Source organism: Elephas maximus, chromosome 24 (genome assembly GCF_024166365.1).
Source record: "Elephas maximus indicus isolate mEleMax1 chromosome 24, mEleMax1 primary haplotype, whole genome shotgun sequence".
NCBI lineage: Eukaryota > Metazoa > Chordata > Mammalia > Proboscidea > Elephantidae > Elephas > Elephas maximus.
The window spans coordinates 48,714,576-48,728,839 of NC_064842.1; the positions used below are offsets into that span (position 1 = coordinate 48,714,576).

The 14,264-nt window shown below is 38.9% G+C and overlaps 1 protein-coding gene across 2 annotated transcripts in view; it reads left to right on the plus strand.

Moving 5' to 3' along the window:
* The window catches only part of RNF2 (ring finger protein 2), a 47,837-nt gene that overhangs the window by 28,556 nt on the left and 5,017 nt on the right, over window positions 1–14,264 (plus strand). For both annotated transcript variants that reach the window (XM_049868345.1, XM_049868344.1), the window contains 3 exons: window positions 8,507–8,595; window positions 11,766–11,926; window positions 12,634–12,849. In XM_049868345.1, the coding sequence (XP_049724302.1) occupies window positions 8,509–8,595; window positions 11,766–11,926; window positions 12,634–12,849 (464 nt within the window). In that variant the 5' untranslated portion in view covers window positions 8,507–8,508. The remainder of the gene's footprint in view (window positions 1–8,506; window positions 8,596–11,765; window positions 11,927–12,633; window positions 12,850–14,264) is intronic.

Sequence of the window (14,264 nt, forward strand, 5' to 3'; positions counted from 1 at the left end):
ACGGCATCCGTGCTGTCTTACTCTAGATACTAGGGGACATATGTTAGCAATACAGAGAGATAAAGAAGGACTGGAAAACACTCCTAAGCCGTGTTTTTTCCAAATGCTAGCTTTTTCAAATGAAACCAGGAGATTCTGGAACTGTAACTAACTCAACAGTTACTTTTTGAATTTTTATTTGCTGCAGATGTCCACATCAGATATAACTTGGTCATGTGCAGGAAAACTGGTATCTCTAGAAACAAGCCTTTAGCAGAATATTTTACTGACAGTTTGATTTACAGAATAAATCTCTCCTTATTAACTTGCCAGGGTAGCTTTCTAGAGGTGGAAGAAGGAGTGTTCTGTTCATAGTTGGTCCCAGTAACAGTTATGGGTCAGGACATGGTTAGGATAGGTAATTCTTACAAATTCCTCCTATCTGAGTAGTTTGAAAAATGTCTGGGAAATTTGTTATGTTGTAGTAGGATTTATGGTAGAAGTAGTGGCACCATGTATCTATCTACAGGGAAGCTGGCTAGCTGTATTTATAGATAATTCACCTTGGGAATTCAAGGACAGAAAGTTGGCAGATGCCAGAATCATCTTCAGAGAAGCATCATTGTCTAGATTTTGGGGCACTGTCTTTCTTTTTCCACTTTATTTGCTAATATGGAACAGTGACTCTTCCAGTAATTTTTTCTGCTTGCTGTATCTGCCACTATTCTTATCAATAGGTCCTTGATTCTTAGAGGATGATGGGTCTTTTGATTTTCATTTTGATTGTTTTACCTAAAGGGCCATATCTTTGTTTTAATTCCTAGTTTGTCTGTTTTGTAAGACTTTCCGGACATGTTCAGCTACATGTTGGATATCCAAATCACAATTTGACATTCCAGATTTTTTTTAGTCCACTATGTTAAGTTGCCATGAGTCAGAATGACTCGACAGCAGTGGGTTAATGTTAAGTCTAAGGAGCCCCCCTGGTCATGCAGCGGTTAAAGTGCTGGGCTGCTAACTGAAAGGTTGGCAGTTCAAACCCACCAGCCACTTCACATGAGAAAGATGTGCCAGTCTGCTTCCCGTAAAGATTACAACCAAGGAAACCTTGTGAGGCAGATCTCTTCTGTCCTGTAGGGTTACTGTGTGTCAGAATCGATTCGATGACAATGGATTTGGTTTGGTTTTAGTTTATGTTAGGTCTGAAGAGCCCTAGTGGTGCAGTGGTTAAGCACTCCACTGCTAACCAGAAGACCAGCAGTTCAAACCCACCTGCCGCTCTGCAGGAGAAAAGGCCTGGTGGGGGAAAAGACCTGGCAATCTGCTTCTGTAAAGATTACAGCCTAGGAAACTCTATGGGGCAGTTCTACTCTGTCACATTGGGCCACTATGAATTGGAATTGACTTGATGGCAACAGCATGTTAGGTCTGAGCCCATTTACAAGAAAGGGCAGGGTTCTTTTTACCTTGACTCTTGAATCTAGTCCAAAATATAGGTTGAAAGTCTTGAAGCCAATTTCTGACGTCTCTTGTTCTTCCTTCCTTTTTACAACCTTGAATTTTAGTCCATTTAACTTTTGTAAAGAAAAAGCATCAGATACGGTCTCATGTAAATTTCATCATACTTTTCTTGCCCTTCTAGTTCCTGTTTATTGTTATGCAGATTGTCTTTTTTAATCTTTTTAGTCCATGTCCATTTACCCGCTTTCAACCATTTTCTTTAAAGGCTACAATAGTAAATGATTTCATTTGCATAACCCTGGGGTTCCTGGACAATAGGTGTCTAATAGAACGTGAAATTCAGTAACGAGATGTCTTAGGTTTTGAAAACCGTGCCTTAATTCAGCTTCCATTGTCTTTATCTACCATTCTAGCAGTTTTAAGTGGATATTGGGTCATTGGCTGTTTTCTTGGGGAAGACCTTGAGAAAAGGATAGTTTATTTAGGATATTAGGGGAGGGAATATAGGTAGGTGGTTATGTTAAAGCGTGATAGTGTTAGATAGGAGGGCAGGTTTTTGATGGTTTGAGTGGGTTCTTTTTTCTTTCAGGCTTTTGCTAGAGAATCGTTAAGGAACGCTATTTCGAAGTCAAAATTTCAATTTGAGACCTTGGCATACCAGGCAAAAAAGGCTGGCTATTGTATATTTGGTACTTTTCCTCTGTTCTTTTCTAGAGCTTCTTAGATGTATTATCTTTGACATATCCAGCCAGGATTCCCCCGTATTGGCTGAGAAAATTCTAGATCATCCTTGGAGAAATTATGCCATCTAGCTAGTAACTAGCACAATAATTAGGTTATAGAAAGAATGCATATAGGAGGCCAAATGAGTTTTGCCAAGAGAAATTTGCAGCTTTACTGCAGAGAAACCCACTTTGACACAAAAGAGAGTGTCGTTACAACAGGTGTCTAGTGGTGCTTATAAAATGGTGGCTAGGGCCCTTGATTGAGTAGTCAAAACTATATGACTAGTAGCTTATTAACCATCAGCCCCAGAGTACAGAAACGGAGAAAAGTCTCCTACGTTAAACACAATGCTTTCTCTCATGAATCTCCTCATGAGGCTTTTGGAGGGATTCACAGCCAAGTTCGTTGCTCCAGAGAGCAGACACTGTTGTCCATTTGCCCCTGAAGGATGACTGGACAGCAGTTTGTAGAATCTGTGCCATTATGCAGTCCTGATGAAGATTGCATGGTATAGAAAAGAGAGTATTTCCCCAAGGAGGAAAAGTCTCTGTTACACAAGATTTTTTCAATTTATGATTCTCAGACTGAAGAGTCAAAGTACACAGGTGTCTTAGTTACTTAGTGCTGCTATAACAGAAATACCACAAGTGGATGGCTTTAACAAAGAGAAATTTATTCTCTCATAGTCTAGGAGGCTAGAAGTCCAAATTCAGGGTGCTAGCTCCGGGAGACCGCTCTCTCTGTTGGCTCTGGGGGAAGGTCCTTGTCAGAAGAGACTGATTTACAACACAACTCAATCTTGTAGATTGAGTCCTGCCTCATTAACATAACTGTCTCTGATCCTGCCACATTAACATCATAGGGGTAGGATTTACAACACATAAGAAAATCACATCAGGTAACAAAATGGTGGACAATCACACAGTACTGGGAATCATGGCCTAGCCAAGTTGACATGCATTTTTGGGGGACACAGTTCAATGTGTGACAACAGAAAAAAAAAAAAACAAAAAAAAATTTTAGGATTAAAAAATAAGCTCAGTTAGATAAGTGGCAAGAGCTGTATGAAAAATTGTTTAGATTTCACATAATATTGGGAACACTCATCTGTGATCAAGATGGGACTGAAAGACACCTGGATTTTGAGCACAGAGGGCTCAAGCAGTGTGCACTTGTTTGATAGTCCACCAGTTCTGATAAGCAAAATGAGAGTCCTCAGGTAGGACTTGGTGGGTGGCCTCAAAGTTGTAAACAGAAACTCACATCTTAACACTCTTTCTTTTGTACTTCTACCCCAGTGTAGTAATCTATTTTTTAAGACTGATTTCATCACTGAATACCAACCCATTGCCGTCAAGTTGATGCCGACTCATAGCGACTCTATAGGACAGAGTAGAACTGCCCCACAGGGTTTCCAAGCCTGTAAATCTTTACAGAAGCAGACTGCCACATCTTTTTCCCTTGGAAGCAGCTGGTGGGTTTGAACCACCTTTGGTTAGCAGCTGAGCGCTAACCTTATCTCCACGGAAGCCTTCCCTAACTCCTCAAATTCCTTGTTCTCTGTAATTCTGTATCTGTATTCTAATTCATTTATGCATTTATTTTAAGGCTGTGAATTCTGAGGCAATGATTTAGGGCCGTTTGCTTGGCAAATAATAGATATCCACTAAATATTTGAAATACTGGAATCCTTTCCTTTTTCCTATTGAGGAAAATAAGCCCCAGAGGAGTTAGATGGCATGCCCAAGGCCACACAGTAGTTTCTGGCACATCAAAGAATAGACTCTGTGGCAGTATGGAGGTACTGGTGTCCTCAATTGAAGTGGTAGGATCAAAAGGCTACTTAGAGTAATAGGCTGGTGAGAAAAAGGGAAAAGAAGGAGAGTGAATGAAGACAACTCTTGAGGAGTGTTTCTATAAATGGATCAAAGTAATAGGGCGCTAGTTGGAGGAGAAGATGGGGCCAGAAGAGTTTTGTTTTTGAGGTGAATCATTTCTCTTCGGGTTATAAATATGCTGTTTTTGCTTCTCATCTTATAACTTGTATCTAAGACCATTTTCCCCATGTATATGCTAGATCTCACCCCACCTTCAAAGACAAGCAGAGAAGCCGGCCTTACATTGTTCAGTCATTCATACCAGGAGGGAAGACAAAATTACTGAAGTACAGATTCAAGTTGGGTTGGTAGATTTGATGGTAGGAGAGACTAGAAGGTCTCTGGTTCTGTTTTCCATGTGAAACAGAAAGCAAGTACATCAGCTGAAAATGTATCGGGTGTGTAGTATTAGAGGCTAGAAGAGAAGGTATAAAAGTAGTAGTTTTGTAGGAGCGTTTAAAGAATGAATTAACTAGGGAAATAATTATATGTGACAGGATTGTGAGGCAGCATTAAAACCCATTTGAGGTCGTTGTCGTCAGTTGTTGTTAAGTCGATTCCAACTCATGGCAGTCCTGTGTGTAGAGTAGAATTGCTCCATAAGGTTTTCAAGGCTGTGACCTTTCGGAAGCAGCTCACCAGGCCTTTCTTCTGAGCTGTCTCTGGGTTGATTTGAAATGCCAGCCTTTCAGGCAGCAGTCAAGCACTTAACCCTTTGAGCCACCCAGAGGGGAGCCCTCACCCCATTTGAGATTAATGAACATGAATTTAAAGTCAACATGATAGGTTTTTTTTCCCTCTCTAGCGAAATTAAGCTGCTTGGGTGCAGGGGCACAAAATTGGGATTATCCAGGGTTTGGGATTTGACAAACGAGTATAACAAAAGGAGAGACTCCCAAGGGAATTGAAGGTATATGATGATGAACTCTGGAACAAAGTAGGAAGTGAGAGAAATGGACAGTGAGGAGAGGTGGTAGGATTAATGGAAAAGATAAGAGATGGTTAGAGAGTAGGATACTTGAATTAAGATTATAGATGGTATATAGTATTAATACACCATCTGGAGTCTAGGGTGTATAATCATCTGGGATTGAGTGGCTGAGACTGGGTGGAGGGTGAGATATTAGAGATAGTAGAAAAGTCATCTCTGTGGGAAGTTGAAATTGCCAAGAATTATGTTAGGAATCCTGTGACATGAAGTCATAAGAGATATGAAATGTTAATAATAAAGAACTTAAATACAAGCGGTGTTAGCTGTTTAATTGCCAAATTATTAATATAGGAATTTAGAGGAAGAAAAGATTTATTAAGGTTAGGAAGATTAGGGAACAGCTGTATGTAAATGGTGGGGTTTATGCTGTGTCTACAAGGGAGAGTATCCTCTCCGCAGTATTCCCTCCACAAGCAGTTATTGAGTACATGTATGACAGTATGACAAGCATCATGCTGGGTGCTAGGGCTGTGCTGACAGTTTCATGCACATAGTCTAATGGGAGTGGGCTACAGGTAGGTAAACAAGTCATGCTTTAAGCATCATCAGGAACAAGTGGTGTGGTAGAGGAGTGTGGGTATAAGGTGTTATGGGAGTGCTAAGAATGGAGCTGCTAACTTACTGGAGTGGAGAGAAGGGCTCCTCCAAGTAAGAGATGATGGAACAATTTTTGTAGGATTCATGTGTCGGGGTAAGGAGGTTGGCAGGGGAGGCTGATTCAATTTATTTGATGTGGAGTTAGGAAACTTTATGGCATGTTTGAGAGAAGTGAAAATCATTCAGTGGTTTAAGCAGTGGGTACAAAGAAATACAGTAACTAGGGACCAACTATGAAAGGTCTTTAGATGATTAGATTTTTCCAAAGACACTTTTGAGGAGCTAAGTGTATCTAACAGGAGAGTGGCACTATGGAAGTAATTTTTAGGGATATTTGTAGTAACAGGGTGCCATATACCTTATTTGGTGGGGGAGGGGGGGAGTTTTTTTTTTTTTTTTACCGTGACAACCTTTTATAATTTATGTGAAATTATGATTTCAGAGAGAAGGTACATGGGAGTCAGTTCTTTTCTGGCTTATGATTTTTTTTTTTTTTTAAACAACATCTTGTATATACTTGTTTTAGAGTGGGGGCTGGTGACCATTATCTTTGCTTTTTCATCCTTATAAGTATTTTAAAAATATGTACTAAAAACTCCATTCAGTAAAATTGGAGTTTCAACAAGATAATGTTTGTCAGTGGCACTGAGATTTTGTTAAAACATTCCATTAAGCAAGTTATGTTGTGTAACAGGCTGTAATAAATACAATAACGTTTTTACTTTATCTTCAGCTCTGAGAGTTCATTTACTTTCTTATTGATAGGATGGTTTCTTTTAATATATTGAAAACGGTGAATTTTTGGTATATAGAAATTATTCTGAAGTGTCAACTTTTCTTTGAAAGATCATGTGTTTTGTTATTGAAGCATTGGGTTTGAGCAAATTAAATTAGCATGGTCATTCAACTTTCCATCCTTGTAGGTAAATACATGCAAACAGTTATATTTCTTTTTTTGTCTTGAATTGTTCATTGTCTCCTAATGACCTGCTTTTGTAAATCAAGAAACTAGGACAAAGTGTTTCCTTTCTTTCCAGTCTTAATATTGGAATAAAAAGCTTTTATTTTGGTGTGAGAAATACTATTTCAAAGTTGCTATCTTGTTATATATTAGAAAAATAATTTAACAGTGGGTAGACATAAATGAGGTAGGTCAGTGGTTAAGCGTTTGGCTGCTAATCAAAAGGTTGATAGTTCAAATCCACCAGCTGCTCCTTGGAAACCTTACGGGGCAGTTCTGCTCTCACTTACAGGGTTGCTGTGAGTCGAAATTGACTTGAGAGCAATGGGTTTGGTTTTGGCTTGGTTTAGACATAAATGAAGGAAACCGTGGTTGGCGAAAGGCCAGCTGTTCGAACCCACTAGCCACTCCATGAGAGAAAAGACTTGATGATCTGCTTCCCCGTGGAGCGGTTCTCCTCGGCACACATAGGTTGCCATAAGCTGGAAACTACTCAAGGGCAACTAATAACAGGCATAAATGAGTTTTTTTAAATAAATGTATTATGTGTAAAAAATGAGAGATTTCAGTCAGTTGCTCATTTAAGGTTATTACTTAAGTGACATACGTAAAAATTACGTCTTCCTGTCTGAATATTCCTAATGTATTTACTTATGTAAGGGTTTTCTACCATAAGCTTTTTTAAAAGAAATGTCTGAAAATAGCCAGTTTAAAGATAAAAAGACTTTTTGGTGAATAGAAAATAATTTATGAATTTAACGTGTTCTGTTTTACTCATGGAAGGAATTAATATTTTTTAGAATATAGAGGCACCATGAGTTGAATTGAGTCAACAGTAACTAACAACATCATTTTGTTGGTTGAGAAATGAGGAATATGGTTTCCAGAAGAGACAAGGGAATGTTTTTCCATGGCCAAGCTTGAAGATAATAGGTGACAGAATCAGGATTTATAGAAATACTGATAGCAAGCAGTGTGTTATATCTATTGTTACAATAAAAAAATCCTAATAGGATGATGTAACAGTAGATCAGATTAGTAAAGTAAGAATAATGAGAAAAAACCTAGAGAGTTTAATTGACTGCAAACTAGTCTACACGTTTGAACTTAATAAAAAAAATCTTTATGCAGTGTTAGCCTGAAAACCTTCTGTCTAGAACAAGAAAACTAATAGCCCTGTGCTGCTTTGTTGCTGACAAATTGGCATTTGGAGACAAGAATGGAATCAGGGTGGTGGAGGGGTCGTGTTTCCCTTTTTTTTTTTTAAGAAGGAACTAGGATATTTGGTGACAAGGAAAGGACAATCAAGTGGGATATCGTAACAGTCTCTAAATATTTGAGAGGCTACCATGTAGAAAAATTATTGGACTTAATGATTTTGCCTCCAGAAGGCATCTATAGTGTTAGTAGGTAGCAGTACAGGGCTCAGCATAGGAAGAGCTTTCTGAGAATCAGAGCTGACTCATTAGGTAGAGAATTGTTCATGAGTGGAGACAGAATGACCAGTTGTGTAAATAAAGTGCTATAAAGTAGATTTTGTGTCTCAGGCAAAATTGGACTAGAGAGCCATGCTGAAGGGTGAAATTTTCCCGAGATTTTGTTCTAAGTTCCATGACCGTCAGCTTCAGAAAAACATTGTTTTGTGTTAAGACAATCTTCTATACATTTGGCAATAATTAAGTACTTTCCATGTGCCAGCTGGTGGGGATTCAGGGATCAGTGATAGTCTCCTCCTCTCAAGTAGCTCACGCTCACAAATGGCAAGATTCTTGGGCTTTTTCTCTTTTCTTATTTTTGAGATACCAGTGCGTAATTTCTGTTTTTTTTTTATTTGCAAATCCTTAAAAAAATCAGTGTTGAGATTTATTACCCTTTCAAGTACTGAAATTGTTTTTCTCTCCTTTTTATTCCTAGCAATGTCTCAGGCTGTGCAGACAAATGGAACTCAACCGTTAAGTAAAACATGGGAACTTAGTTTGTATGAATTACAACGAACACCTCAGGTAATGTAGACTAAGATAATTTAAGGAGAATATGAGACATGTAAACTAGGACGTATTTTTAGAACAAGAAAATTTGAAATAGAATATAACAGTAATAATTTACACACAAGCAGTCCTGACTAGTTTAATTGACTCCAACATACCTGTTTCGGCAGGATCTTCATTTGTTGAATCAACAAGTAATTTGAGTGCATATCTGTACCAGCTTGTATGTTAGGTACTAAGTGAGCAGTGGTGAATATTAAGTTTGAGATGCTTATGAGACATGCAGGTAGAGATGCTAATTAATGGTCTGAACTAAATATGAAATTTTAGGAGTCGTCAGCATATTTTAAGCAATGGGAATGGATAAAATCACCTAGAGATGAGCATAGGGCTCAGAACGTCGTCCAGAGGAGCCTCAACATTTAGAAATTAGGAAACGGACAAAGAGCCAACAAAGGCGGCTCAGAAGGAACAACTAGGAAAGAGGAAGAAAAAATGGGAGAGTGAGGAAATGGGGCCCAGAATCTAAGAGGAAGAGCTTAAAGGAGAATGTAGTCAAATGTGTTTAACACTGCCGAGAGGTTGAAGAGGATGCAGATTAGAAAAGAGTACATTTGATTTGGCCGTGTATGCCTTGTGACTTTGACAGGAGCAAATTGAGTGGAGAAGATTGTATTAGGTTGAAGAGTGAATGGAATCATGGTACAGTCTCATCGGTTCATGCGTGAACAGGGATTATAATCATGTGCACATGCAGTCTAGTAAGGAGGAAAAAGTGAAGAGAGATGTATAGGAAATTCTTGGGAGAAGTTTGGCTTGCAGGGGAGCAGAGAATGGAGCAAAAGGTAGAGGGGAACACAGAATCAAGCGAAGTTTTTCTTTCTAGTGTGTTGTTTACTAGATGGGACATAGAGTACGCTGACTCCTTCCCCCCAACCTTGCACAGCTCTAGTGGCATCATTCCCATTTCTGGCTGCAGCAGCACAAGGAGATACTGATTTACTAGGCAGATTTAGTGGAGAGGGAGAAATTGATGATGCCTCAGGGCAAATATAATCATCAAAAGAGGGATGTCCTTGAGAATGTATGAAGGAATGAGCACAAGTGGGGAAATTGCCCGCTGATAGGAAGATGGACAGTTTCTCTATGTAACAAGAGACAATACCATTTGTACCTTGGTGGAGACAAAGTGGAATAATTTATTAATAATTGATAAATTTTTATAGTTTATTAATAATGAAGTGAGTAATCTATTGAAAGTTCAGGTGGAGGAAGGTCTGCAGATAGAAGAAAAGGCATAAAATAGTGTAGAAAAAGGAAAAGTGAGAGAAAGCAGTTGCTGAGCAGTGTTGAGCACCTATTTGAAGCTAGTGCCATTTTTAGTTATATTAATCTGATTGTGACTTACCCCCACCCCCAACACTGATACGCACCTGTATAGGTGCTGGTCTGGAGAATGGGAATAGTTGAATTTATCCAGGGTCATAATATTGCTAGGCAAGTTCTAAAGTGAGAGAAGATAGACTTGATTATTAGCTGGGTCATTGTCATACTTTCTGAATGATAGTTTCCTTATCTAAAAAAAGGAAATTATAATTCATAAATTCAAAAGTTTGTGTAAGAAACTAAGTAAAATAAAATATGGAAGGTGCTTTATATAGAGAGGTTGAACATAATTTAAAAAACCCATTACTGTTGAGTTGATTTCGACTTATAGCAACCCTATGGAACAGAGTAGAACTGCCCCATAGGGTTTCCGAGGAGCAACTGGTGGATTTGAACTGCTGACCTTTTGGTTAGCAGTATGTGATTCTCACAGTTTATTTAGGAATCATCTGGGGATCTTGTTAAAATGTAGATTCTGATTCAGTGTATTGGGTGGAAATGCAAATTCTCAGCAGGGGTTGAAGTGGAACGAACCAGTTCGAAGTTGTGGTTAGCCTGAGAACCTGAACACTTCGTATGAAATTCCTTCTGTGGGTCTTGTTAAAATGTAGATTCTGATTCAGTATATTGAGTGGAAATGCAGATTCTAAGCTGGGGTTTGAACCGGAATGAACCATTTCAGAGTCATTGTTAGCTTGAGAACCTGACCACTTCGTATGGAATTGCTTCTGTGGACCAAGACATTTTTTTTTTTTTGGTCTTTTTTAAATTGCACTTTAAATGAAGGTTTACAGAACAAACTAGTTTCTCATTAAACGGTACACATACTGTTTTGTGACATTGCTTAACCACACAACATGTCGACACTCTCCCTTCTCGACCTTGCATTCCCTATTACTAGCTTTCCTGTCCCCTCCTGCCTTCTAGTCCTAGTCCCTGGGCTAGTGTACCCCTTTAGTCTTGTTTCGGGACCAAGACTTTTTTAAGGTTCAAAAAGTGGTTTTAAGCTGAAATCCTATTTAACTGTTTATAAATTAGAGAATAATTGTACTAAAATCTTTAAATCTTTTGATGGACAGCATGAAACACATAATTTATGATCAAAGTGGGGTAATTTTTGAAGATGGAAGAATTCTTAGGATCCATTTAGCCCTAAATAGTCACTCACTGGGAGGTGTAGATGTTTTACATGCTTGGCTTCTAACCTGACGGTTGGCAGTTTGAATCCAACTAGAGGCGCTTCGGAAGGAAGGTCTAATTCTGAAAAATCAACCATTAAAAACCCTGTGGAGGACAGTTCTCCTCTGACACACGAGGGGTTGCCATAAGTGGGAATTGACTTGATGGCCATTAGTAGTTAGTAAATAGGTATTTAGCCCTAACTACCTAATTTTCCAGGTAAGAAAGCCGTGTTAAATAATTATTTAGAGCCACACAGCAGGTTACATGGCTAGAACTAGAACATCAGGCATCTGATTGCAGAGTCAGTATTTTTTTTTTTTTTTTTTTTACATATTATAACAGGCTAATTTCCCACTCATTATCTTTTAAACATACTACTATGTTGTCTTTAGAGTTTAAATAGTAGGATTTACATAATCAGTCTAGTGTTGGGGCTGAGGGGAGTTGGAGGAAATTAGAGCTACAAGGAAATTGGCTGTTAGTTGACAGTGGTGGTGGCTGAGTGATGGGTATACATGGAAGTTCATTTTACTGTTCAGACTTTCGTATGTTCAGATTTGTCCACAGTTAAAAAAAAAAATGAAGTAGCATTTAATTTTGAAGTGACTCTTTTATAGGAGGCAATAACGGACGGTCTGGAAATCGTGGTTTCGCCTCGGAGTCTGCACAGTGAGCTGATGTGCCCGATTTGTTTGGACATGCTGAAGAACACCATGACCACAAAGGAGTGTCTGCACCGCTTCTGTGCGGACTGCATCATCACAGCCCTCAGAAGTGGGTATGTGGGACTGAGTCGCACTGGGTACCTACCAGGATAGGGCTGCGTGGGGTTTGAGGAGTACATTCTCTGTAAGTATATGATTAAGAACTGGAAATTTTTCTGAAGTTTAGGTTTTAATCATTGGAGAATCTTTGTTTTGAAATGGTTGGTTTTACACAATTTGAGAAGCTTAATAGGGCAAGACTTTTGTTCTGAGGAAATTACAAGGCATGAAACCATGGTGTTTTTACTTAAGTATGTAAAATAATATCCTTAAAACAAAAAACAAAACAAAAAACCAAACCCAGTGCCATCGAGTCGATTCTGACTCATAGTGACCCTATAATATATATCCTTATGAACGTGCTATTTCAAGAAAACAATAACAAATTAATACACAGTAATGGATAGTGTTTCCTTGTATGGCATGGATACCAAAAAGGGGAAATTTAAATTGGGAAGGAATCTATTTTTAATTTCTAAAATGGTTATTTATAAATTATCATCGGAAAGTATTAAAAATTTTCTCTGTGGTCAAGTTGTGTAGAGTATCTGTTTACCCAGTAGTCAGATTTTCAAAGACATTCAGGCTAATCAGTTTGAATTTCTGTGACTTAATGAAAGCACTAGAGTAAAGCTGATAACTCTCCAGAAGCTGGGTATTTTTGTCTTTAGCCCAGAGATACTGGTGGTGTTGACATTTTCTTTCCTTTCTCTTCATTTAGCAACAAAGAATGTCCTACCTGTCGGAAAAAGCTAGTTTCCAAAAGATCACTAAGGCCAGACCCAAACTTTGATGCCCTCATCAGCAAAATTTATCCAAGTCGTGATGAGTATGAAGCTCACCAGGAGAGAGTATTAGCCAGGATCAACAAGCACAACAATCAGCAAGCACTCAGTCACAGCATTGAGGAAGGACTGAAGATACAGGCCATGAACAGGTGTGCGTGAAACAGAGTATCTATTTTTGTGACTACTGTACAGTCGCCATTTAAAAAAAAAAAAGGTGAAATGCAGTATCAAATATTAGTTCTGCATGGTTACCTTTTTAATGCAGGTATAATACGTGCCTCCCAAACCCAGTGCCGTCGAGTTCATTCCGACTCATAGCAACCCTACAGGATAGAGTAGAACTGCCCCATAGAGTTTCCAAGGAGCGCCTGGCGGATTTGAACTGCCGATCCAGGCATACTAAAATATTCCCTTTAAGATGCTAGGATCTTAAAAACAAAAACACCTTCTTTTGACCCCATTCCTCCACCACCACCCCCCCACCCCCCACTTACCAGTCGATTTCCCCACTTCTTTTTATAGGAAAACTCCTTGAAAGTGTTGTCTGTAGTCAGTCTTACAGTTTTTCTCCCATTCTTTTTTGAATCCACTCCAGTTAGGACTTTATCCTCACAACCACACCAGATTGCTCTTCCCAAAACTATCAAATTCTCAATACTGCAGCTTACTTACCAGCACTTGACACAATTAATTCTGCCTTCCTCTGAAAAGTTTTTTTCAACTGGCTTTCAGGAGACTGTATTCTCCTGATTCCCTTTGTATGTCCTGAGGTGTTCCCCTTACTTGCAGAGATGGAGTACCCCAGGGATGGGCTGTTTCTCTTTTCTGTACAAGTTCTCTCTCCAGGCGATCTCATCTAGTTTCATTGCTTTAATTACCATTTATATGCTGATGACTCCAAGTTCATACATTCAGCCTGGGCTTCCCTGAACTCCAGACTCATTTCATTTTGGATATCTAATAGGGATCTCAAATTTAACATGTCTCTCCCCACCCCACCCATCTCTTCATGCTTCTTAATTTCACAGTTAATGGCAACTCCATCATTCCACTTGCTCAAGTCAAAAACTGTATAGCCATCTCTAATATCTCTCCTTTTTTCTCACACTCTGTATTCCATCCAGTCTGTGAGTAAATAAGTATTTTTAGCTCTCTCCAAAATATATCCAGGCTGTGACCACTTCTCCCAACCTCAACTCCTACCACCTGGTCCGAGGCACCACCGTCTTTCATTTGAAGTATTGAAATAGCCTCCTAACTGGTGTTTCTGCTTCCCATGCTTACTCCTACATAGTCTGTTCTCAGCACAGCAGTCAGAGCAAGTCTTTTGAATTGAAAGTCAGGTCATGTCTCTCCTTTCCTCAGAGCCCTCTAATAGTTTCTGTTCACAATTAGGGTAAAAGCCAAAAAACCTTAATAATTTGCAGGACTAAGGGCTAAATAGTCACATTTCTAATTTATTTTATTGTTCCTCATTTGACATTCAGACTGGTTGCTGTGACTCTTGAAATGCAACCCCAACCAAGAACAGAAAATGGAGTTTTATAGATGTGATTTGATAAAT